The 26,810-nt window shown below is 44.4% G+C and overlaps 1 protein-coding gene across 6 annotated transcripts in view; it reads left to right on the top strand.

Annotated features, from left to right (window-relative positions):
• The window catches only part of CRACD (capping protein inhibiting regulator of actin dynamics), a 301,181-nt gene extending 277,229 nt beyond the window's left edge, over positions 1–23,952 (top strand). For all 6 annotated transcript variants that reach the window (XM_058298065.2, XM_071216493.1, XM_058298067.2 and 3 more), the window contains 6 exons: positions 3,623–3,691; positions 6,466–6,648; positions 7,292–10,103; positions 17,774–17,964; positions 18,561–18,723; positions 20,992–23,952. In XM_058298065.2, coding sequence (XP_058154048.1) covers positions 3,623–3,691; positions 6,466–6,648; positions 7,292–10,103; positions 17,774–17,964; positions 18,561–18,723; positions 20,992–21,152 — 3,579 coding nt within the window. In that variant the 3' untranslated portion in view covers positions 21,153–23,952. The remainder of the gene's footprint in view (positions 1–3,622; positions 3,692–6,465; positions 6,649–7,291; positions 10,104–17,773; positions 17,965–18,560; positions 18,724–20,991) is intronic.
• The last annotated feature ends 2,858 nt before the right edge of the window (positions 23,953–26,810 follow it).

The following is a 26,810-nucleotide window of genomic DNA, read 5'->3' as shown; positions in this document are numbered from 1 at the left end:
CCACCACATGCTCTTCCCAGGGTCTTCTGGTTTCCCTCCTACACTCTGGCCTCTTCTGCAAGCTGCATTATCTGTTCTGTTCCTTCGTTGTGCATCCTTAACACTTGTTATATATTCATGCCCTGTCAGTTATCTCTGTCCACATAAATGTTTTCTCTCCATTTCTAAACCCTGAGGACAAACTGGATCTTACCTGTCTGTGAAGAACTGAATAATTATGAGTTGTCTTGGGCTAATTTGATGGGAAATGAGAAAAGAAAGTAGGGAAGGGCTCAATGGGGCAAACTTGAAGGCTCCTTAGTCCAGACAGTCACATTCCAGCATTGTCCTGTCCAAATTTGGTCTCTTGGCATTTTAAGGCAATCCTCTCAGCATGTCCGGAAGTGAGGGTCATTCTGCCGCAAAAGTTGGCCCCTGCAGGCCTCCTATGAAAAAAGGAACAGACGTCCTCCCAATCGGTAGAGCAGTTCACTAGGTGCATTGGGTCCTCATGTCTTCAAAAAAGAAAGCATTTTCTCTGCTCTGCTTATCATGATGCCTGAAATTACCTTGGGTGTTATTAAATGGCACACCCCAGAAGAAGCCGTGCTTGTTACCAGTGAGTAGTCTTGAGAGTGGTAAGAAAGAGAAGCAATTTGCAGAGGAAAGTGAAGGAGAGCAGGCATCCCCTGTTGCCCTTCTCTGCCCCACCCTGGCCCTGGTGTCTGTAGGTGCCACACATGTTGACACCTTTGTGTGGATCATCCCTCCAGCTTGGTCTAAAGATGCTTCCCCGAGCTCTCCAAAGCTAGGAAGCAGCAAAACCCTCAGGGGAGGCGGATGTGACTCAGGCAACTGGGCTCCCACCTATCACATGGGAGGTCTGTGGTTCAGTTCCTGGTGCCTCCTAAAGAAGAAAGCAAGCTGGCGTGATGGGCAGGTATGGCAAGCTGACACAACAAGAGACATAAGAAGATAAACATAATGAGAGATGACAAAGCAGGGTGCAGAGGTTCCCAGTGCCTCCTAAAAAAAACAAGCAAGGCAGTGAGCTGACACGATGGGCAGGCATGGCAAGCTGATGAAACAAAATAATGCAACAAGAGACACAAGAAGAAAAAGCATAAGGAGAGAGACAACAAAGCAGGGAATGGTGGTGGCTCAAGTGATTAGGTGCCTCCCTCCCATATCAGAGGCTCTAGCTTCAGTTCCCAGTGCCTCCTAAAAGACACAGTATAAAGCAAGTGCAAACAACAAGGGGGTGGGGAGATATAAATAAATCTTAAAAAAAAAAAAATCCTCGCCTGATTGCAGGAATTTCCTGAGGAATGAAGCAAATGTCCTCACCATGAACGATTACCTAATCAGTGCAAGGCATTGTGACCCAGGGGGAGAAGGAGGATCATTCGTTCAACAGGACCTATTACAGATGTGGGTGTTAGGGCAAGGAGCAAGACATGCCCGCATGCAGTTTACATTATAGTAAGAGGGGGCTCAGACTACAAACAAGTTTACTAATAGTTAAGTAGATTAATTTCAGATCAAGAAAAATACAGCATAGAAAATAAAACAGGGTAATGGAAAAGTGAGTAGCATGGTCAGGGAGAGGTTGGGCTTCCTCAGATAATAAGGAGGTCAGGGAAGCCATGAACAGACCTGGAGGCACCTGGTCCACGTAGCGGGAACAGCCAGTACAAAGGCCTTGAGGTGAGCTTGTCCTGAAAGAGGAGCAGAAAGCAATGGGGCAAGCAGACAGGGGAGTGTGATACTGAGGCCAGACATAAAAAAAGAACAGAGTGAATTCTATTCTAAAGGCACTAGGAGGCTTCTTAGTAGTTTTGTGGGTTTTTTTTTTAACTTTTAATCTTGAAATCTCAAACATACAGGACAGTTGTAAAAATAATATAAAAAAATAATATAAAACCCATCTGTCATACTTCTCCCCCACCCCAGATACCCAGATCCACCTACTTTTTACCATTTTGCCACTTTTGCCATATTATTCTGTTTACCCATCTGTCTTTTCATCCATCTATCCATCTGTCTATCTACTGTTTATCCATTTTCCAAACATCTGACAGTAGGCTATATACATCATACTCCTTGAACACTTATTACTTCTTCTGTCCATTTCCTAAGAATAAGGATATTCACCTATGTAACCACCATAAGTACAGTTAGCAAGTTCAAGAAATTTAACATGGTTATAAAGCTTACAATCTGGATTCTAAGTTTTTCCTATGTCCCAATTTTGTCTTTTTGGGGCCTTTCTCCTCCATTATTAAATCCAGCCCAGGATCATATAGTACATTTAATTGTTATTGTGTCTTTGGTTTCTCTCTCGTTTTTAAATTATGGAACCATATTTCCCATCTCAACAACTCCCAAGCATACATTTCAGTGGGATTAATCATGTTCACAATCTTGTGCTATCTCACCACCCATTATGAGTAGTTTTGTTTTGTTTTTTTAAAGATTTATTTATTTATTCCCCCCCCCTCCCCCGGCCCCCGGTTGTCTGTTTCTGTGTCTATTTGTTGCAAATTGCTTCTTTGTCTGCTTCTGTTGTTGTCAGCGGCACGGGAATCTGTGTCTCTCTTCTTGTCTCACCGTCTTGTTATGTCAGCTCTCTGTGTGTGCGGTGCCATTCTTGGGCAGGCTGCACTTTCTTTCACGCTGGGCGGCTCTCCTTACGGGGCGCACTCCTTGCGTGTGGGGCTCCCCTATGCAGGGGCACCCCTGCGTGACATGGCACTCCTTGCGCGCATCAGCACTGCGCATGGGCCAGCTCCACACGGGTCAAGGAGGCCCGGGGTTTGAACTGCAGACCTCCGTGTGGTAGATGGACGCCCTAACCACTGGGCCAAGTCCGCCGCCTTATGAGTAGTTTTAAGCAGGGCAGTAACATGATCTGATTTGTGTCTTGAAAAGATCCTTCTGGGTGGAGTGTGGAGAATGGGCTAAGGTAGGCAAAGCAGACACCGTTGCACTAGATGGAAAGAGAAGTCCTTTTTTTAAAAAAATGGTAATATAAGAGAAAAATTATCACATTCCACCAGAGAGGTACAGATTGCCGACGATGTGCTGGGGGTGTTCCAAGGGTGGCTGGGGTGTGAGCCTTTTTCTTAGGTTTCACCTCTTCCCCACTCTTTCAGCTTCTCAGCTCAGCCCTTTGTATTTGGCATTGGTGGCTTTCTTTTCTTCTTGCCCATTGCTTAGAGGTGAGAAGTCCCACAAGTGAAGGGCGTGGGAGGCACCCAGCAAAGCTGAAAGCTCTGAGTTTGGAGTCATGTATACAGCAGCCCCATACCCAGGCAAGGCAATCACGGAGCTGCGCCTCAGAGTCTCTTGGGCGATAGAGAAACATCGCTAGGATCAAGGTTGGAAACTGCCCAGATGGGAAACTGTTGAACTTGAGAAGAAGGACTGGCCCCACTAGGTGCCTCCAGTAGTCCTGTAGGTGTCGTCCGAACGTCAGCAGAGTCCCCACCATGACTCCCACTGACTCTTTGAAGCAGATTGCACCTTCGTGTGGAGAAGGGGGTGGACCTACCCAGTCATGGACAGTGTCTGATTATTTGCCAGAGTGACCTAGACCTTCCTGTTCCAATGTTTGACTTGAGTGCTCTCTTTACTGTTTCAGTCCAGTGATACGCCAAGTTCTCTAAGCCCTTTGAATCTGCCTGGAGCCAGAAGTGAAATGGAGGAGAAGGTAAGATGATTTGAACCTATTTATTTAGCTTCCTTACTTTAACTTCCTTTTTTTTTTTATTTGCAACCTACTGCCTCTCTTTTCCACTCATGAATGCTGCATTCATACATGTAAGTTCCTTCAAAACGCCACTGTGTGGGACAGTGGTAGATGATGGAGCATCTGCTTCCATGGCAATGCAACTATTAGAACTAAACTCACTCTGCAGAAAGCCATACTCCCAGCATGCTTATGTTTAGAGTCTTAAGGGTTGATAGTTTTCCTAAATGTATCACGTATTTCAAGACATTGTTAAGCCATTGAAAAAGGCATTCCAGAGCATCTAAAGGTACACAAATCTCTAAGGAAAAGAGTTCCTTCTATTTAGAGGTGCTGCCCCCCCATAAAAGGACCTAGTATTTTTCTTACCTCTTTTTTTTAAGTCGTCTGCATTCCTTTTAGATCTGGGGCTTCACCAGCCGGAGTCTAGGGAGCCTCGTGGAGGCTCTTGTGCCCCTCACTTGTAGAGGCTGTTCTGCTCCTATGAGAACTTTACATCTGCACAGGCATGCAGGCATCTTTCCACTGTCTGGTAGACAGTACAGTGAGCAGGGTCTGCCCCAGGTCTCCCGAAGAGATTTCTCAAGATGGTACACTGCTCAGACAGTAACAAGATCCAGCTGGAATAACTCAGAAAGGAAGCATTGCATTTAAATCTCAGCTTTAAGTGCTTATCTCTGTCCTCAATCTGTCACATCTGGCTTTAACTCTTTTTTATTCATACATCTATTAAAGGATGGAAATAAATGTTTAATTCATCTCTCTTTCAACCATAGTTCAGAATTTAACACCTATTATAAAGATAACCACACAAAAATTAAAACTAGAAGACCAAAGTCTGGGATTATTTTCCCATACTCTCCTGTTTATTATATATAAATTAATATTTACCAGGCATCTGTTTTGCTCTTGGGGCTAGCTCAGTCTGTTATTACAATATGTAAACCCTTCAGCTAAACCTCATTGGTCCACTCTGATAGAACAAGCTCAGGCAAGCAGATGAACCCTGGCCACACCTATGCGACCCTCGGGCCTGGTGGAACTGCTGGTGTAGGCAGATAGGGCTGGGAGCGCCCTCTCCCACACGAAGGCCTAGTGTGGCCAGGACCCCCTTCTTTGCTTCTTGCCAGTAGATTCTCTGTAGGTAGGCCTGGCTTCTGGCCATCTTACTGTGGCCTCTGGGTTCAAGACTAAGCACGGCCTCTCTGACTTCACTAACTCTGTACACTTGAGGGTCTGAGACTGTAGTTCCCTAGTGATTGCAGGCTGCTTGGTGATTCATCCTTTGAATTGCTCTCGCCCACGTGGCACACTTTTTGCCTTGGTTTATTTACCAGGGCCCTCTTTTTTAGCCTTTTGGTGGACTCACTACTCTGACATGGGAGTGATTATGCTAAAGCATTTTTATTAGAAGTTTCATATGCTAGTCAGAGCTATTATACTTCATTGTTCCTTCATTCCTTCAATGAATATTTACTGAGCACTTACTGAATGAGATTTGCTACTTGGGCATAAAGGGAACTGATATAAAGATAAAAATCAGGGAAGCAGATTTGGCTTTGCCTACCATATAGGAAGTCCAAGGGTTCAAAACCCAGGGCCTTCTGACCCGTGTGGTGAGCTGGCCCACACGCAGTGCTGCTGCACGCAAGGAGTGCCATGCCACGCAGGGATGCCCCTGCCTAAGGGGGCCCCCCATGCAAGGAACGGCCCCTGTGCAGAGAGAGCCACCCCGCGTGAAACCATACCCTGTCCAGGAGTGGATGATTCAACAAAGAGACACAGATCCCCAGTGCCACCTGATGAGCGTACAAGCGAACACAGAAGAACAAACATGAATGGGCAGAGAACAGACAATGGGGGGGGGGGGCAGGGCGGGGCAGAGAGAAATAAATAAATAAATCTTTTTTTAAAAAAAGATAAAAATCGAAAACAAATTCCCTGCTTTAAGGGACCAAAGTCCTGTGTAGGAGATAACCATGTTATGCACAGTGTGTGAGTGGTGGGGAAGGCTCTTAGAATGATAGGGTTCTCAGCATAGGGATAAGACAGTCCAGGGGTCAGTAAACTACTAAATATTTCCAGCTTTGTGGGCCATAAATTTATAACCACACAACTACTCAATTCTGCTGTTGTAACTCAAAAGCAGCCAAGGGCAAACGTGCTGCTACCAGGATTTGGCTCCCTGGCTATAATTAGTGAACTCCTGATCTTTTCTAATTCCCTTATAATTCCATGTAGGAAACTTGGGGCCTGAACGGTTAAAGGATCTTTACAAGTTAGTGCAAGTAATCATTAGCAAAAAAAAATTCAACTTATTCTGTTGATTCCAGGGCCAGTTCTCAATTCCTTGTACACCATGAGCCCCCTGTGCTGTCCCACATGCCCTGGGCCAGGCTGGACCAGGCACAGGCTTGAACAAGTGCTATCATTCTAGGATTCCCTGCAGCTTGTTTTCTGATCACCATGACTGTATGTGTATTTTTTTTTTTTTTTTTTTTTTGAGGTACCAGGGCCTGGGGATTGAACCTAGGACCTTGTCGCAGGAAGCCGACACTCAACCACTGAGCCACATCAGCTGCCCTGAGTTGCTTTTCTCGTTTGTTTTGCTTGTTCATTTTTTTTGTTATTTCAGGAGGCACCAGAAACCAAACCTGGGACCTCCTGTGTGGGAGGCAGGAGCTCAACTGCTTGAACCACATCCATTCCCCTCTATATTTTAATCTCCACTCCAGGTTGCTCCAGTTAAACCATCTCGGCCAAAAAGGCACCTCTCTTCTGCTGGCACCATCGAAAGTGTTGACCTAGATGCCATCCCCCTGGCCATTGCTCGCCTGGATAACAGTGCCGCCAAGCACAAACTGGCCGTTAAGCCAAAAAACCAGAGGGTGTCAAAGAAGCACAGGCACCTTGCCCAGGTATGTACAGCCCATCCCAGCTGGCCAAGCAGTTGGCCTTGCTTCCCAAACACTAATTGTACCTGAGTGGGTTGGTAGTGTAGTGGACTCCCAGAAGGAATTAGATCTCTCCCCATTAGGAACCTGCATGTGTTCGGCTACAAGGGTAGGCGACCCGTTTACTTTCCATGGCTCTTTCTGACATGTTGCCCTTTGGGGGCTCTGGTAGACCACAGAGAGTGAGGCTACCTTTGAGGGACTCCTGATACTTTCTGTTTGCTCTGCAGCAGAAAAATGGTCCAGCTTCCCTCTGCCATGGCTTGGCCAAAGGTCCTTCAGTTAGATTAGGGTGCACTTCTAAGCCCCAAGTTTTAGAGGACATTGATGAAATCCAAATCTTAATTTCTCCCATCTTCTTGATGCTGGGTTTTGGTTTCCATTTGTATTAAGAAAAAGGAATTTGGGAATATTGAATAAAGGGGCTTGAAGGTAAAACAAAGCTTAAGTTCTTTCCTCCATTCCCACACCTTGCTTTTGTCACTATACTTAGGAACAGCCATCCCTTCCTTTGAGAGTAAGAGAGCCACCTACATTGTGACTAGGATGAGTAATGGTTGCCTGCAGAAAAAGTCAAAGGCTAATTGTGTTCCCTTCCCAATGTCAGGATCAACGCAGTCAGCAAGGTGGCCTTGAGAGTCAGCCGTCCCTGGACCAGAATGGCCATCCTGGAGAAGACAAGCCAATGTGGCACGAAGAGGAACCAGAACCTCTGGATCCAGAGGAAGAGAAAAGGCGCCAAGAAGAATATTGGCGAGAACTTGAGGCCAAGTGCAAAAGGCAAAAGGCCGAAGCAGCAGAAAAGAGACGCCTGGAAGAGCAGAGGCTCCAGGCACTGGAGAGGAGGCTCTGGGAAGAGAACCGGAGGCAACAGCTCCTGGAGAAGGAAGAAGAAGAGGGGGGAAAGGAGGAAGAACCACAGCTAGAGGCAGAAACGGAGCAGCAAGAAGAGGAGAGGGAGACACTGGAGGGGGGAGTTTGCCAAGACCGAGAGTGGAGGGAGCTGGAGGCGGAAGAACAGAAGCATTTGGAGGCTCAGCGGCTGGAGGAAGAGCTAGAGGCACAGAGAAGGCAGGAGGCCGAGAGGCAGCGGCAAGAAGAAGAGAGACAGTTGAAGGAACGCAGACAGCTGGAGGAACTGGAGGAGCAGAGAAGGCAGGAGGCGGAAAGGAGGCTGGAGGAGCTCAGGCAGCAGGAGGAAGAGGAGCAGCGACGACGGGAGGAGGATGAAAAGTGGATGAAGGAGCTCAAAAGGCAAGAGGACCTGGAGGAGCAGAGACGGCAGGAGGCGGCGGCCAAGCAGCTCCAGGAGGAGGAGGAAGAGGCCCAGAGAAGGGAAGAACTCAGAAAACAGGAAATGAAGGAGAAGAGGAGGCAGGAGGAGCAGCTTCAGGAGGAGGAGGAGGCAGGGTGGGAGCGCCATGTCAAAAAGCAGGAGGAAATGGAGCTGCGGAGGTGGCAGGAAGCGAAAAAGGAACACAAGGAGGTGCTACAGAGACCAAAAGAAGAGAGTCAGCTGGAAAGAGAAGAAAAAAGGGGCTTGCGGGGTCCACTTCAGAATGACGTTGAAGAGAAACCAGAAGAACAAGAAAACGTGACACCCAAAACACAAAGAGAAAGCTCTCAGCTTTACAAGAAACAAAACCAAGAGGTCACGGCATTAGGAGCGCATTGTGAGGAGGATCATCCCCTAGTTCAGGAAAAGAGGGAACACACTAAAACAGAACCTCCTTCCCAGAAGAAAGAGGGACAAGCGGAAGAAACGCCCACTCCGGTGGAGAAGAAAGAAGCTGTCGCTCCAAAAACAGACAGAAAGGTGGAGGAGCTCAGGTGGCAGGAAGTGGATGAGAGGCAGACCATGCCCAGACCCTATACTTTCCAGGTGTCCTCAGGAGGGAAGCAAATTCTCTTCCCCAAAGTCAACCTGAGCCCCGTGACCCCCGCGAGAGACGCGGGCCCCGCCTCGGCGGCCCCCGAGCCGCAGGCCCCCCGCGCCAGCCCCGCCGCCCCCGCGCTCGCGTCCTCCCTGAGCGTCCCGCACACGGCCATTCTCGTCACCGGAGCGCAGCTCTGCGGCCCGGCCGTCAACCTCAGCCAGATCAAGGACACGGCGTGCAAGTCCCTCTTGGGCTTGTCAGAAGAAAAGAAGCAGGTGGAGCCCCCCGCCCTGGAGACCCCACCCCGATCCCCCAGCGACGCCCGGGCGGGCCCCGGGAAGGCCAGGCCTGCCCCCGAGGCCTCGAGCAGCGCCGCCGCCCTGGCCGAGTGGGCCTCCATCCGCTCCCGAATCCTGCGGACCGCCGAGGGCGAGCAGCGCGGCGACGGGGACCTGGGGCGGCCCGGGGAGGAGCACGCCCCGCGGGGCCGGTGTGACTCTCGCGGGAACCCCCGGAAGACGCCGCCAATGAGCGCCAAGTTCTCCATTATGCCTGCCTGGCAGAAATTCTCCGATGGCGGCGTGGAGCCCTCCAAGCAGAGCACAGAAGCAGAAGGCATCCGAAAAAGAGCCGCGCCAGGACCCAGTGCAGGGGCAGAGCCCCAGCCTGTGGCTGCTGGGACGAATGAGCTCCGGAAGAGTCCAGAGAAAGCGGGGGTGCACCAGGCGCCGGCGGACACCAGCGAGGGATGCAAATTTGCCAAAGACCTTCCGTCTTTCCTTGTTCCAAGCCTTCCTTACCCTCCTCAGAGAGCAGGGACGCAATCCGAGTCCTCGGCCCTCTCGGAAAGCGAGACCCCAAGTGGCACGGGAAAGCCAGACCACGTGGCACCAGGTGGGGAGGAAAAAGCCTCGCCTTTTGGAATAAAATTGAGAAGGACCAACTACTCCTTGCGCTTCCACTGTGACCAACAGAAGAAGAAAAGACACAGCAGCACAGGAGACGGTGCTGATGGGGGGGCGCCCGCACCGGGCAGCACAAATGGAGAGAAGGAGACAGGGGGTCTGGCCCTCAAGCCTGGCCGCCCGCGCACCCCAGAGAGGAAGCCCGCCCCGTCGGAAAGCCCCTGCAGCCTCTCTGCTCCCGCGCCTCAGCCCGCGCCCCCGCCACCCAGCGGCCAGGCTCCAGCCCCGGATCACGACAAGGCAGCAAGTAAAATGCCGTTGGCGCCGAAGCCAGCCCTGGCCCCCAAGCCCACCGGCCAGACGCCGCCCCCGTCCCCGCTCTGCAAGCTGAGCCGGCCCTACTTGGTGGAGCTGCTGGCGCGTCGAGCGGGGAAGCCCGACGCCGAGCCGAGCGAAAGGGCCAAGGAGAGCCAGCAGAGCGACGCGGCCCCGCCGCCCTCGCCACCAGCCCCCGAGGAAAGGAAGGGACAGAAGAGGGATGAGGAGGAAGAGGCAACGGAGAGGAAGCCCCCTTCCCCGGCTGTGTCTGCCACTCGGCAGGAGAAGCCCACCCAGACCTTGGAGGCTGGGAGGAAAGGTACGGACCTGTAGATTGAGCAGAAACCTCCGCTTCTGTCCAGCCCCTTGTCTAAGTCACAGCTGAAGCCAGAACTGCCCAGAGGCAGAAGTAGCCAGTGGAACTGGTGCTGGGAGCACCTTGATAAATTAGCAGCCAGTTTGCCCTTCCCAAAGTTACCGTGAGAAGTGTTTACTTTTCTATTCATTCTTTTTTTTTTTAATCATTGCAAAAACTTTTCAATGATTCTTTACGGATATTTGTTTCATTTATCCATAAAAGAAAATATAAAATTGTAGATAAAAACATTTAAATGAAAGAAACAGAGAAAACTATTAGGATTTTATCAGGACTCTAGGGAATAAATATCAATGGATCTACATAATCAAGTATGCATCAGAATACCTAGGCGAGTATATCTACATATGAATATAAATTTAAACATAACCGAAGAGTTGGTACAATGTAAAGTCATAATCATACAATAATATATCCAGAAGTTTAGCCCTGGCCTTTTTAAGACTTTCACTTGTATCTACAATTGGACAGTGATAACTTTCCTCGCAAACAGTTATGCAGATGTCTCAGGTAGTAACAAATTAATTCTAAAAGAAATATGGTGTTATCAGTTACTAAAATATTGAAAATATAGGAAGATATTTTAGGCATTGAAGAACAATGCACACATTTAAGATTTTACTAGGATTATCACTTTTTAAACTGTTTATTTCAAAATACTTTCAAACTTGCAAGACAGTTAACAAAAACACACATCCCATAGACAGAATTCCAAACATATCCCCATCCCCCTGGTCCTGCATGTCCATCAGTTTTAACATTTTGTTGCATTTTCTGTATCATCTATATATCTATTAATATATCATCCCCCTCTCTCTCCATTTATCCATTTACCATTCATTTTTCTATTCATTCTTTAAACTTATTTGGAAATACTGACTGCTGTGTGTATGCCGTTCACACCACTTAATGAAACTTACACAAGAACCCAAGGTGCTGGCACTTAAAGCTAATACATTTTTGGTTAACAGTAGAAGTGAAAGTATAGTTCTATGTAGTAAATATGATCATTACAAGCGATCAAGGCTGGAGCTTCCCAGTACTGCATTCGGGTTCCACCTCTAGACAAGCAGCAGCCACACCAGGGTGGGAGCTCAGGAGACTTTGGCCAGACATCTCCATCCGGCCTCCCCGACCCCCACTCTTACCCCTATCCCACCAGCTGGCCGCTCGGAGGCCCTTCTATAAAGAAGGCTTAAAGGGACCTTTGCCTCTGGCTGACCCTGATGTGTCTTCATAGGAAAGTTTTGAGAACCTTCAAAATCTTTCCTTTTACTTTGCAGATAGCAGGAGGTTATAAGTGTGGGGCAATAGCACAGGAAGTTACATTTCTCAGAGAGACCTGAGGATTCTTTTTTTTAAAGGGAGGGATCATTTTCTCTTTTGTTTAATAGTTTGAGTTTGGGGTGGTTTATGCAGAGATAAGAGTTGTTTCCCGAGGTGTCTTGGTTTGGGTGCTCACCTTACCAAAGACACTAGTGCCCTTACCTGTTCAGCCTGCCCTGCTTGCTTTCCTGGACACACAGGTCGATCAGCAGTCCAGACCGCTTCTCCACGAGCCAGGTTTTCTATTTGTCCTGCATCATGAGGGGCGCATTTTTAGTTTTGACTTCAGCTTTTGCAAATTATTGTGCTAGGTTTATTTTCTTTGGCCAACTTCTTATGAAATCTGGTTTTTCATAAAGTGAGTGGCACAGAGCTTTTACCAGGTGTAAGACAAATGTCAGCTCTGCCACTTTTTTATGCTTGTATTATTAGTGCGATATTAAATCTATGTGAGTTTTTTTCTTTTTTTGCAGAAATGTCTTTAAACTGTTAGGCCATTTTGTAAGGGAACATTTAGCTAAAAGGAGATACGATGTTCCACAAATTGAACTAACTGCAGAACCTCAAAATATGCTAAAAGCAAAAAACAAAGTGAGGGTACCATTGCCAGACTTCTCACCCCTGCCAGGTGGCACTCCCAGTTTCCCTAAGAACTCTTTATACATACCATTTGTTATACATGACATTCTGTGATATGTGGACTGAATGTGTCAGTGCCAGCCCGTGTTAAGTATTAGAAAAGCTTAATTTAGTTTTTATTTTTAGATCAAAATATATATAGATGGAAATTCTAATATACCCTTCCTTTCATCTCATAGAATTGCCTTGCACATCTCCTAAGGCACACATACACTTTTCTGAATTGCCCTGTTTAGAAGTTTGCATTCCCCAAGACTTAGGCCAGCAAGGACCAAAAGAGGGTATTGGCTCCCAGTCTGCCCCAGTGGGTATTAAAATAGCAATGAAAAAAAACAGTAAAATAACCGTATGTGTTTGTACTGTAAATACTCATTACAGGTATCTCATTCTGAAATGGTGAGTAGGACAGAGATTTAAGTACCTTTAGCTCCAAGAAATGTTTGGGAGTCATGACAATTACCCTATAATCCTAGGAAACGCTTTAAGAACTGTAAGAAGTGATCTTGAGGGAAGGAGTGGCTATAGATCTTGTCCACTGAGTTTGGAATGAGAATAGGTTTAAACTGAGCAAAATAATTTTTAATTAGGTATTTTGACACCCACCCCCCTCCATAAAGGATTATGCGATTAAGAAATCATTATCCCTGATTTTGAAAACCTATTATCCTTCCATTCTTGGATGATTTCAGCAACAGTCATCCTTTGATCTTTTTTTTTTTAAACAACACACTTTTTTTTTTGCTTTTTTTTTTTTAAGATTAATTTTTCCCCCTTCCCCTCCTCCTGCCCTGCTCTTTTTGCTGTTTGTGTTGTCTTTTCTTCTCATTTTCTTTCCTCTAGGATTCATCAGGATTCGATCCCGGAGACCTCTGATATGGAGAGAGGTTCCCTGTCAATTGCACCACCTCAGTTCCTGGTTTCTGCTGCGCTTCACCTTGACTTTCCCCTTGTCTCTGTTTTGATGTGTCATCATCTTGCTGCCTGACTTGCTTGCGCAGGCACTGGCTCACCACGCGGGCACTCGTGTGCGTACTGGCTTGCCACACAGGGATGCTTTCTCTTCTTCTTTTTCACCAGGAGACCCCAGGGATCAAACCCAGGTCCTCCCATATGGTAGGCGGAAGCTCTGTCACTTGAGCCACATCTGCTTCCCAATCCTTTGGCCTTAATCTTTTACAGAGTGCTTTTACTTATACGGTCTCATTGGATGCTCACAGCACATCTATAGCTCTTGTCTCCATACAGATGAAGAAAGCAGCATCTTAAAAATTTGGGATGTGGAAATAGGTGAACACCCAAATGAGAACAAACAAAGGCTATTTATTCAGAGCTTGCTTTTGCAAGGGAGTGGCCACCATCACTTATATTTGGCAGAAACTTAAAGACAAACAGAGTAGGAGGTTGTGAGCAGGGGAAGCTGGAGTCGGGCCATCCAGAAGTGGAGCATCTTGTGTGATTGTTTGGAGCAGCATTTTTGGCTTTCTCCCATTGGTCCTAACTTAGAAGCAGGGACAAAAATTAGGGAAGCTGTCAGTTACTGATCAAGCCCTGCCTATTTTGGGTCGACTGTGATTTGATGTCTTGGGATGGTTGCTGTGGAAAATGACCAGCTTTCTGGACTGATGGTTGTATGTAGTGTGGGCCAGAGTTTCCTGGTTTGGTTGCTGCCCATAGTGGGTCAAGGTTTCCTGGTCATTGTCCATTTTTATCTGGAGTCCCTCAGGCAACTTGCCTGCTCTCCACAGAGGTAACGCCAGGAAGTGGAGGAGTTCTTACCCCAAGTTGAATGCCCTCTCCATTACCCTAGGGCTGGCTCTAGTAATTCCCACCTGGCATTTATAAAATGCTGCAAGGCTTTCCTTCAATGCTTGTGCTTACAAGGCTTGATAAGCGCTTTTACGTAAATGGCCTTACGTTACTGAATGAGCCCTAGTCATATATTTGTTTTAAAAAAAAGATTTAATAGGATTTAGCAAAAACTGTTTTCTTTTTTTCTCACGATTGCTTTAAACCTGATCTGTAATTCTCATTTTCCCCATCTCTTGAATAATTATCTCGGGCATAGTTCTTTCAGTTACTTTTTGATAGTTTAACAAGTCCTCTAGGCATTTTCAGTAACAACAACAGTCTCATGTTAGTAATTTATGTGCCCCCCCCCCCCTCCAGTGTAATAATCAAAACTGCAAATGCTATTTGAAATACCAGTGGAAAGGCAGGTGGGGTCGACTTTCGCCTTCCTCCCAGCCTGGAAACCCACTCCAGAGCTGGAGTGTAGGAAAGGAGAGAATTCTTGTTGCTCTCTGGTCTTGGTGATGCACAGCGCTGCTTCTTCTGTGGGATCCTCAAAGTCACCCGTCACCACGGCTCTCTCTCCTGCAATTCCCTTAATGTGGATGGTACCGCCGCCTCTTCTTGCTGCCACCCCTCCATCCTTAGTTTCCGCTCCTGGCTGCCTCTTGCTGCCACATGGCCACATTTGAACCTCATGCTGCACTCACGCCTCCTTTGTCCCAGCAATCCAGGAGGCCAGTGTCTTCCCAGTACACGCTCCTCCTCTCCCTCTTCTGTCAAGTCCTTGGCCAGTCACAGCCTCTTGCCGTTGGTCTTTTCCAGATATGAGCACAGCTCCAAAGTCTGTGCCCCACACACTCCAGGAAACCCAGCTCACGCTGCCTAAGAGATGTCATTGTGGGCCCTTGCACTTGGCCCAGCTCCCTTTCCCTCCCCTCAGGGGGTTAGAACACACAGCAACAATCCAAAAAGACCCAACAATCTTTTCCAAAGAAATTCTCCACCCTGGCTTCTTCAGCCTCAACCCTAGTTTTTCTGTGCCCTTGAGGTGTCTATTTCGGCCACCTCATCAGCCAGGCCCTAGTAGGTGGTCCAGTGCCTCACTTTGGAATGTGGGAGTATGTGTCATTGATTATTTTGTTACAGGCCTTTGGGGCATCCTCACGTTGATTGAGTCCCGGACCTGATGGGAATGTACATATACTGTGTTAGCACCTCTTTTAAAGTCTTGTCCATGACTCCTGAGTCTCAGTTCAGTTGACAGTTCTAAGGAAATAAAAATCTGACCAGAGATTTCTCTTTTCAGACTATTTTAGTCAATTGTGGATTTGGTCATTTATACCTTAAAGGCATTTTGATTCTCCTGATAAACATCAGTCATACTTGTCAGCAGAAAACTGGTTAGTTGCTTTAATGACCTGACAAGAACTTTCAGTTTTAGTCCAGTATTTTCTTTTGCATAATAGATTTCGATGGAGATTGTTTACATATTACCAATTTGGTTTTTAGAGATTTTACAAAAAAGTTTAACACAGCACTCGAGTAAAAAGCAGGAACTCATTTAAATTAGTTCAGATGTATGTAAAGCATCTCAGTGAACCAAAATACTTGGGATGGTAAATTCTTTTTAATTTTCTTCCTAACTAAAGAGTAATCAAAACCTCCTTCAATTTCACTTGTTTTAAAAAACACACAATTTCTGAAACATATGTTTTCTTCCTATATAAGTCATAACTTGATCTTTATTTGATAATTACAGATATTGCAGTGCCCATGGCTCATTGTAAATATGAATTCTCTTTGTACAGCATTACAGATACAAGGTATATAAAATATTCAGCAGAATTTTTTTTCCTTTTGCTTGAATTCCCAACTTGAACCTATTTCCTTCTTTTTTTTAACATACTGGAGCTGGGGATTGAACCGGGGAACTCGTATGTGGGAAACTGGCACTCAACGACTGAGCCACATAGGCTCCCCTGCGTTGGTTTTTTTGTTCTTTGCTTGTTGTTTGTTTTTGTTTTTAGGAGGCACCAGGGACTGAACCCAGGACCTCCCATGTGGGAAGCAGGAACTCAACTGCTTGAGCCACGTCTGTCCCTGAACCTATTCTCTTCTCTTTTTAAAAAAAAAATTTATCCTCCCCCGCCCCTCCCCCCCGACCCTCGCTGTCTTTTCTCTATGTCCATTTGCTGTGTGTTCTTTTGTGTCTGCTTATCTTCTCTTCAGGCAGCACCAGGAACCAATCCTGGGACCTTCCAGAGCGCTCAGTCTCTTATGACACCTCAGCATCCTGGTCTGCTGCATCTTAATGTCTCTCCTCTGTGTCTCTTTGCATTGTGTCATCTTGCTGTGCCAGCTCTCTGTGTGGACCAGCACTCCATGCGGGCCAGCTCTCCTGCGTGGGCCAGCTCTCCACTCAAGCCAGCTTGCCACGCAGGCCAGCTTGCCTTCACCAGGAGGCCCAGGGAAGCAAATCCTGGACCTCCTGTAGGGTGGACAGGAGCCCAATCTCTTGAGCCACATCTGCCTCCCCTATTTTCTTTTGATTTCATTTTCTTCTCATCTGGAGTACCAATGTAAAGTCCAGTTGATTGAGGGTCCATTTGGTAAGGTTCTGGATAATCAAGGCATCAACTGGATTTCAAAAGACAGGACTAGTGTGAATCCTTTTCCTTTGAGATAGGAAAGGATTCAGTACCAGAATGATTATCTCTAAAAGTAAGTAATCTTTACTTGAGGGAGGAAAAGCAGGGGATCATCTTCTCATTGATATAAATAATAACAGCTAACCTTTGTCTAGTGATTTCAGTGCCAAGCACTGGTCTAAATGTTCTTTTTTTCTCTCCCCTATCTCATACTTTTATTTTTTATTTATTTTTTAAATATTTGTCCTTTAAAAAAAAAAAAAAAAAAGATGGTCTAAATGTTCTTATATCTAGGATCTCTGCTAATCTTCAGGGCAGCCTGATGAGGCATGGACCATTATCATATCTATTTCATAGATAAGAAATCGCAATTTTAGAGAGGTTAATTAGCTTTTCTAAAGTCACATATGGTCAGCTTCAGGTCTACTGGATTCCAGAGCCCAATTACTCAACCTTTAATGCCTACCACCTTTGAAGTGTGTTTACCCTGGCTGCATAGGCAAGACAGTAAAGGGCAAGTAAAGCACAGACTGGAAGTCAGAACACCTGGGTTCAAGCTTCAGGCCATGTCCTCACTGCTGAGTGGCCTTGGGCTAGTTGCTTGATTGCTTTGAGACCTAGTACCCACATCTTTCGTAAGAGGGCATCCACCAAATTCCTAGGTTTCCCACCTGGTTTCCTTAGAGCCCTGCTGCCCTCACCAGCCCCATCCCTTTTTTGCTCTCATACATTGGGGTTCCATGTAGGGTATGGTTTGGGGGGAGGGTGAGAGGTTCCATTGCTAAAAATAAATTTTAAAAAGCAATGAATTTCTTAAAATGCTATGTGAATATACCTCAATAAACCTGCTTCAAAAAAGTTTTGAGAGGAGAAAAAAAAAATTTATAATGGAAAAAATGTAAAGAATCAAATAACTGCCCAGGTCCCCTGTAAGCCTGAGACTTTATGACCTGGAAATATATTTTTTTCTTACATAGTTGATGCATAGCTTCCATTTTGGGGAAAGAGAGAGGCCCTGTTTTTTCTCTTGATCGAAAGTATTATCTTCCCAACCCACGTCACTCAGGCATTAAGCACAGAGCCTGTGTCAGGAAAGGACAGGTGAAGATTTCATGGGCTTATTAAAATGTCACAAGTTTATTTAGTGAAGGATCAAGATAAGTGAGCGGTTAGTTTCACAGCAAGCCTGCTTTTGTGTTTTTCCCACAGAAAAGCCCATGCTTCAGAGCAGGCACTCTTTAGATGGCACCAAACTTATGGAGAAAGTTGAAACTGCACAGCCACTGTGGATTACATTAGCCCTGCAAAAGCAAAGGGGGTTTCGGGAGCAGCAAGCGACTCGAGAGGAGAGGAAGCAAGCCAGGGAAGCCAAACAGGCAGAAAAGCTCTCCAAAGAAAATGTGAGTACCTGGTCTTCAACTTTAATTTTGCCTTCCTGAGGCTGGCTCTTTTAGGTCACAAGGATTAAAAAGTGAAGGGTATCTAGGGGTGGTAGAGTAAAGCAATAAATTGACCACTGTTAAACCAAGAAAGTATTTTCAGTATGAAATTTGATTGTTTCATTATGCTCTCAGATTAGCCTGTTGGAATCCATGATGGATTTAGTAGCAGTGATAAACACACACACAGTTTTATGAGAAGTATGAAAATGATTTTGAACAATGAATCGAGGAAATCAGGAGTCTTGCTATGTGGTGCTAATTTTATGGTTGGTTAGATGTGGCTCTTATAGGAAAAGAACTTGCCCTTTTTGGTATATTAGCACTGAGCTGCTGTATCATTTGGGCAGTGGGCAGTGAGGTGTGTGTGTGTGTGTGTGTGTGTGTGTGTGTACATGCATGGTGGGCACACACTGTTCAAAAGTGAAGTCCAGCTCCACCTTGGGACGGTGGAAGGTTGGGAGGGCTGGCAGATGGAAGTCCTGAAGCCTGCAAGGTCAGTCATTTCAGGCCTGGAGGTTGAAAACATGCTTTACCTGACTTTCTCTGCCTACCAGGTCACTGTTACCTCACAGCCTGGAAGTAGCAGTGTCAGCAGAGCTGGTTCCCTGCACAAATCTACTCCTCAGCTGGAAGAGAAGAAGCCTGAGTCAGCAGTGTCTAGGCTTGAGCGCAGAGAACAACTGAAAAAGGCCAACACTCTTCCCACATCTGTGACAGGTAGAGAGCGGGTCCATTTCTAGTTGACCATAGTTGTGGGTCTCTGCATAGAGCATGCTTTATTTCCTACAGGTTATTAACTAGCACAGCATTTTAGGCATTTGGAAGCCAGCTGTCTCCTATCATGTTCACAAACTGTGACACTGATAAAGCTCATCTGATAAACTCACCCACCATCAGTAGTGTGATGGTCAATGTTCAACCATCAGTTCTTGAGGGTGGGACGACCTCTGATTTGCACATTTTTTATTTTCCATGGTGCAGATACGCACCCACCATGGGCAATTTCAAGCTATTGTGACCATGACTGACTTGCTAAATTCCTGAATATTTAACAAGTTGGTATACGCCACTTCCAACGCCCAACACCCCACTGCTTGTAGTCTTACAAAGTTGTTTATTAACTTGCTGCAGCCAGGGAGATCACATATGAGAGGAACCTTCTAAACAAAGGAAGAGTCAAGATTTGGGGGCAAGGGTGGCGTTGAGATAAAACTTAAATGGAGGGGAGTAGGTGTAGCTCAGTGGTTTGATTGCTTGCTTTCCATGTACAAGGTACTGGGCTCAATCCTCGGTATCTCCTAAAAAAAAAATTAATGGAGCAGTGTTTTAATAGGTATATTAGTCAGCCAAAGGAGTGCTGATGCAGAGTACCAGAAATCTGTTGGTTTTTATAAAGGGCATTTATTTGGGGTAGAAGCTTACAGTTACAATCCCTAAAGCATCCAACTCAAGGTACCATAAGAGGTACTTTCTCACCAAATATGGTTGCCAGTGTCTGAGAGGGTTCAGCCTTCCTTCTTCCTCTCAAGGCCCCATGGTCCCAGGTTCTTCTCATCTCAGCTGTAGGCTGGATAGGGCTGTCTCTCTTCCCGGGGCTTTCTCAGTTCTGCAAACACTCACGCAAATGGCTCATCTCTTTCCTGGGGCCTCTGTCTCCTCTTCCGTGTCTATGGAGCGTCTCTCTCTTTTTTCTCACTTATTTGCTTCTGTGATCCCCTTAAGTGAGTGCCCGTTTCTGTAGACCTCCAAGGGGGTGGGGACTCAACCCTGCATGGCCTAATGGCTGGTCTAATCAAGCTCCTAATCTTAACATAATCAAGCAAACATACAACCTTTGAATTTAATACAAAGGGTATCATGTCCAGATACCAGTTTACAAACATAATCAATATATATTTTTGGAATTCATAAATAATATCAACCTGCTACAATAGGCTCACATCAGGCCTGAGCAGAAAAGTGGACTCAGGGTCTTGTTTCCTTTAGAACTACAAAGGTAAAATAAACATGTTGGGTGTTGTATCTGAAAACCACTCACCTGGAAGTCTGCATCTAAAAAACCAAAGCTGCTTCTCACTCCCAGGGCTCATTTACTCCAGCCAGAGTAGGTGTTCCATTCTCGCTGATGTGTTTCAAACAGCTTTGAGATTCTGACAGTTTGAGATTCTAGAAAACAAGATTCCCAGCACTTTGTCCTTGAATTAAATTAATAATTCTTTTTATATGCTTATTACATGGAGGAGACACACACTGCTCTATTTTTAAAATTCTCTTTTCAGTTAAAACGCAAAATGAGCCAATGTTTCCCATGGTTTCCTTATACTAAATCACTTGGCAGATGGGAGAATCTGACGAGCTTCTTGCAGGGCTCATTGAACCTTCTTTTGTCCCCCAGACAACACTTTCCCAAAGGAGGACACCCAACCGCCAGACCCAGGTTTTTCTCTACTCTGGTTACCTAATGACTGAGGTCTGGAACTCTAAAGAGGTCTCACTGTAAAGCTTTATTTACTTTTTTTTAAAAGAGTTTATTTATTCCCCCCACGTCTTGTTGTCTGCACTCGCTGCCTACTCTCCGTGTCCATTCGTTGTGTGCTGTCTGCTTGTCTTCTTTTAGGAGACACCGGGAACCGAACTTGGTACCTCATATGGAAGAGAGGCACTGAATTGCTTGAGCCACCTCCATCCCCTGCTTTGTTGTCTCTCTCACATCATGTTTCCTCTTTATGTCTCCTTGTTACGTCATGTTGTTGCATCAGCTCACTGTGCTAGCCCATCGTGCCAGCTCACGGTCTTGTTCGTCTTCTCCAGGAGGCACTGGGAACCAAACCCAGGATCTCCCATGTAGTAAGCAGGAGCTCAATCGCTTGAGCCACATCTGCTTCCCTATATTTACTATTTTGTGAGAAAAGAAAAAAAAATCTGATTATTCAAAATGTGGTTCTGACTTACTCCCTTCTCCTTTTCCTTCCAAACAAAATCCAGTGGAGATCTCTGATTCAGCTCCCCCAGCGCCACTGGTGAAAGAAGTCACAAAGAGGTTCTCCACTCCAGATGCTGCCCCTGTGTCAACAGAACCGGCCTGGCTGGCTTTGGCCAAAAGGAAAGCAAAGGCCTGGAGCGACTGCCCACAGATTATTAAGTAAAGAGTGACTCATCCATTCCTACAACCAGTTATTGGCTCCTCTCTTGCCCTTTTAATTTATTTTTTTTTATATGAGGTAAAGTTACCAAGCTAGGAAAAAAGAAGCATGTCTTGTAGGCTCTAAAATAATGTTTAGAAACTGAACTGGTAGTGTTCATTGCACAAATCTAGGCCCTGGTGCCTTGTGCTTAGTTCTAAAGAGAAACTCCTCTAAAAGGGAATACATGACGCAAAATCTCCACACTCAGAACTTCTCACAAGAGCCTGCCATGCCCATTCTATGGCCCTTTCCCACAGATATGCCCACATATAATTCCAAACATGTACTTTTGCCAATCTTTGTGATGGTGTTTTGATTCACTGCTCTAATTTCTTTTATCCAAAACATTTACCTACCAGGTGTTTGGGAAGTTCTCTCCTTTTCTACAGTAATGGTGAGAGGATCATGTATATATATGAACAAGAATGCCCATTCTCCTGACTGTAGTGAGTAATCGGAGACTGGCAGATCAGTTGGGCTCCACACTCTTGCCCCGTCTGGTTTTCATGGATTTTCCCCATCCTGAAGCTGTATACCGAAGGCCAGTCCAGCCACACTTTCCACCACACTGCTGCCCACAGGCTCCATTACACCATACCAGTACCTCCTTAAAGACTTGTTGAACATTAGGTCTGATTGGCTCTTAGGGAACATTTTCTTTTCTTTCTTTTGGGGAACATTTTTATTTAATATAAAATTGTATATCAGAGTTACAGATTCTCTTAATGTCTCTGAGAAATCCCATTCTAGTTTAGTGACTCTTAAGATATTCAGGTTCCATCCCAGTCCTACTGAATCAGATCTTCCAAGAACTGGGCCAGGAATTCTAATAAAATCTCTTCAGATGAGTTTTTATATATCCCAGAGGTTGAGGACCACTGATCTAATGTAATCTAGTTTTACAAACTCGGAAGAAGGTGGCTCATTTCCCACAAAGAAGCAAAAGTAAGACAAAAAATAATAAAATAACCCTCCAAACTAGCCATTTATGATAAGATAAGAGAGGCTACTGACATAACATGCCTCCGAAAATATTCTTAGGTCTTTAGGGAAAGTAATAAGATTTGGCACTAAGGACTTCCTGGAAGAAGTTTTTTTCTTTACCATTCATATTTAGAGTCAAATTTTCAATAGTATATATAATTTAGAGCATTTACCTTGCTACCTTAAAAAAAAAACTCAGATGTTTAAGTGACCTTCTTATTGTCATTCACATGTCCATACAAAGGGACATGGCAGTTTAAAATCTGCAGATTTACTTTTATTTCCCTAATTGTGCTTTACATGATAGACATACCAGCAAACCCACATTTTTGCTCCTACTAACTTTATATTTCATGGTATTGATATAATCCCCTTTTCTTAGATTCTGATTCCAAAATATATGTACAAATCCTTTGCCAGGGGCAGGGGGAATTACATCCTTTTTCCTCTTCTACAAAAACACATTTTATTATTAATCATCACTTTTTTTCATGCTCACTCAATATGCAATGTGCTGTTATTCTACCATTATACCCTTAAGGAAGGATGATAGCAAAGTTATTTATACCATAAAGAATTTTCTGGGACCCACAGCTCAGCTTCACTGTAGCAGCTGACATTTGTGGTCACATGGGTAGTTGTACTCTTGAAAAATGGATTTACTGTTATATATACTGGATCTTCAGACTGTTAAGAATCAATGTAACTCTCTTCTTTTTATTGCTATAGAAAGTAATTAATGTTTCACTGCATGTTTTCCACACTGATGTTCATTTATAAATCTTGTATGTAGGTATTTGTTAGTTACAATGGCTTCCTCACTACTATAACACTCTTTAATGGGAATCTTCCCAGCTAGAGCCCTGGACTTACAGTGCTACAGAAATTCCTCTGAACTGACTTCTTTCATCTTATAAAACTTCGGATAATACCACAGTAATGGCAGAGGTAAGGGAATCTAATCATTAAGAAAGAACAATAGATCTGTCAACTCTGAACTGGCTCATCTCCCACTGATCCCATACAAAGTAGGGAAATACCTCAGTGAAACATTTTACATCAAAATCTTTAAAAGATTATAAATATGAGTACACTGAGGGGGGGAAAGTATACTGAGGAAAGGGCAGCCACCGAACTTACTTCCAAACAACTTCTAAAGGGTACATGTTTAACATTTCATCTGAAAATCACCCAAATTTACACTAAATACCAATGAAGTGTTATTTTGCTTTTGTTGTATTGCATACTTTCCTGATCAGCAAGCAATGGGGAAATTCTGTAAAAACAAAAAATTCACAATTTTTTTTTAATGAATGATTGCTATGTTAAATCACAAGCATAAAAAAAGCTTAAGCTTTTTTTTTTGAGACATATACTTCTCCTGGGAAGGTTATAGATGAATAAACTCTGTTCATAGACTTATATATAAAATTAGAGGTTTTTTTGTTTACGTTTTTTTAAATTTTCAAGTGCAATTGTTTCTTACAGACATTAATTAAATTATAATTTTAGCCAGTTATCAGCAAATGTATAGTATGTATTGTCTCTTCTTGTGACGTTTCGTTTAATTGCTTATTTTAAAGCAGAAATATTAGAGTTACAAGTGTCTTGCAATATTTTTACCAACAATAAAATAAATAGAGACTTAAAATGAAAATAATTTAGTGTGATTTTAATGTTATTTTGAGATTTGGGGTTGTATAAAGTTTTAATGTAAAACGTTCATTATTGAAGGGAAAAGATCTTTGAATAAAAAATAACCACAAGCTCTTCAGCACTGATGGAATTTCCTTTTCAGTTTTTTTTTTCTAATTTCAATGACCATCTACAAAAAATCATTATATTTACAAAGCTTTTGTTGAACACGAAAAATTTCAAGGCATTTTCTATGGTGCTTTATATTTCTCACTAGTTTTTTACCAAGAAAAATGATGACAGTGGCAAATAAAACTTACCTCTACCCTAAATTGGAATTGAATGATCTGGGTTTCAGTCAAAATGATCCTAAAGCCTTCTTACTCAAAGTGTAAAAGACCATAAAACAGGAGCATTTGTATCAACCGGGAGCATGTCAGAAACGCAGTTTAGAGCCCCACCATAGTACTACTGAATCATCACAGGATGGGGATTAGAGTGGTGTGTGGTGACTGCCTTTCTGGCCTCAGGTGCCAAAAAAAAACAACACAGTAATTAAATATTTTGATGCAATATTATAAAAATCAAAATACCAAAAAACCCATGAAAAACAAAATAAAGGCTTATTAGCATTACTATTTCCTTTTGCCTCACTGTTACTGATCACTGGCCTCACCCTCCTCCTGACCCTGCTGAAAAGAATGTGCACTTATTTTAGCAAGCGCTCTGGGAGATTCAGGTTTGAGCGGCACTGTTCTAAAGAAATTAAAGAAAACTTGGCGGAAGATGTGTCATTCCTTTTGGCTAAAAATCTCAGTCCCCTTTTTATGGTTCAGAAATTCTCCAACTCATGGGTCTCGGTGGGAGGTAGCACCCACCTCACACACAGATCAAATGCCTTATATGTGCTTTGCTAGGCCCAGGATCTGAGTTTCACTTTGAATTGGAGGAGACTGAATTGGAAACAACTGACCAAAGGGTAGGGAAACTGCCAGGAACTTTGGCAGTGGCAGCAGCAGCTGCAGTACACTCCATTTGCTGGGATCTCAGCAGCAGTGATGCTAACGGTGGAGAGAACCACCCTGTTCTATTAGTATCAGATATAAGTTGAGTGTTTAGAACTTCAAGACAGTGGCTGTGTCTCCCCCAGGCCAAAATTATACGGCAATTTCAGGTATGCATTGTTTCTGACTATACTATGCCTAGTCCTCTTCAATTGCGAGCCACTCCATATTATCTTTAAAAAGAATTCATTTCTGCTTTAAACAGGCTAAGTTGACATCAGTTGCTTACAACCAAGAACTCAGGCATGCTTGATAGTTGAAGCTTTCCCTATGGGTTAAGTGGACAAACTACTACAGTTGATTGTACAGATGAAGGAGAAAGGTCCGCAATAGCTTACATTTTTGTTACTTTAAGTTCTTATCACAGTGTATAGGATGTAATGTGCCTTAAATAGTTATTATTATTACTACTATTAGTAGCTAAATTCATAAGCGTGATACCAAGAACCCTGTGCTATCACATCACAGAACTTCAAGCAAAATTATATTTATTATATATAATAAATGTCAGTGATTCTAGCACAAGTGACATGGAAAAGAATAAGACCCAACCTCTGTTTCAGTTATCTATTGTTGCATACTACTCCAAACTTAGAAATTAGCCCAAAATTTAGCATCTTAAAATGACCATCATTTTATTATTTCTCATAAGGTAGGTCAAGAATTAAGTTGGGGACCACAGCAAGGTGGCTCAAATCACTAAGGGTTGCCTGGAATGGCTCAACTGGGGCCACCTATGTGAGGCCACAGTGGTCACTGTTAACTGGGTTCCTCAGTTCTCTAAGCTCAGGGTCCCTCCCTTGCCACAAGGCCTCTCCAGCAGTCTTCTTATATGGCAGCTCAGGGCTCCCAAGGCCACAAGACGCTAAAGCTGCCCAGCCCTGTAAGACTCAGCTCAAAAGTGGCAGTGTCACCTCCACTACATGTTCTGTGGGTTAAAGCAAATCATAGGCCAAGCACAGGTACAAGGGAAGGGGACTACATAAAGAGTTTCACGACCTGAAGGTATAGTTCTTTTTGGGTCACCAATTTAACAAACTCCCACAACCCCTAATACCAAAGAGTTATAATCTTACGGGGAAGACAATACTGGGCAAATGGAAGGATATGCAAAGTATCATGGGATTGAAGAGGAAGCAATTAAACATTCAGAGATACCATTATACTTAAAAGTATAGCATGTTTTTCCTTTTCTTTCCTGGTTTTTGTGTGCTCCTGCCAAGCCACTGAAAAAAAGATATTGCAACACCAAAATCTAATAAATTGAAAATATAGCTGCCATCAAAGTTCAGATATCAAAAATTAGAACTGTACAGTATATATATTTTATTCTACACTGGTATCCTATTTTGAAATACTTGAGGAACCTAATTCAATAAATAGATCCACAGTAGTCTTTAAAAGAACATATGGGGAAGCGGATGTGACTCAACTAGTTCAGCATCCGCCTACCACATGGGAGGTCCCAGGTTCGGATCCCCATGCCTCCTAAAGAAGACGAGCAGAGACCACACCTGCCACAATGAGGTAGATGCCACACCTGCAGAAATGAGCTAGATGCCACACCGCTGCAATGAGCTAGACACTGCACCTGCCGCAATGAGCAGAAGTCTAACGAGCAGATCTACAAGCCAACAGACACCATAGCCCATGGGGAGTGCATGTGGCTCAGGCCATTGGGCACTACATCCCATGAAGGAGGTCCCAGGTTTGGGACCTGGAGAAGGCGAGCAAGCAAGCAGAGAGATAAGGGAACTATTGGGGGGGGGGGGCGGGGGGGGGTAATTAAAAAAATAAATAAAAATAAATAGAAGAGAATCACATTTTTTTTTTAAATTAAAAACTTAAAAGAAAAGGATGAATATTTTGTCTGTTCCAAGTAGAAAATTAGAATATCTCTAGCCTAATTAAAAGTGCTACAAAATTGATGTATTTT

The sequence above is a fragment of the Dasypus novemcinctus genome, chromosome 1 (genome assembly GCF_030445035.2).
Source record: "Dasypus novemcinctus isolate mDasNov1 chromosome 1, mDasNov1.1.hap2, whole genome shotgun sequence".
In the NCBI taxonomy this organism is placed as follows: domain Eukaryota; kingdom Metazoa; phylum Chordata; class Mammalia; order Cingulata; family Dasypodidae; genus Dasypus; species Dasypus novemcinctus.
Note: the sequence above shows the minus strand (reverse complement) of the source record. Positions and strands in the feature narration are given on the sequence as shown.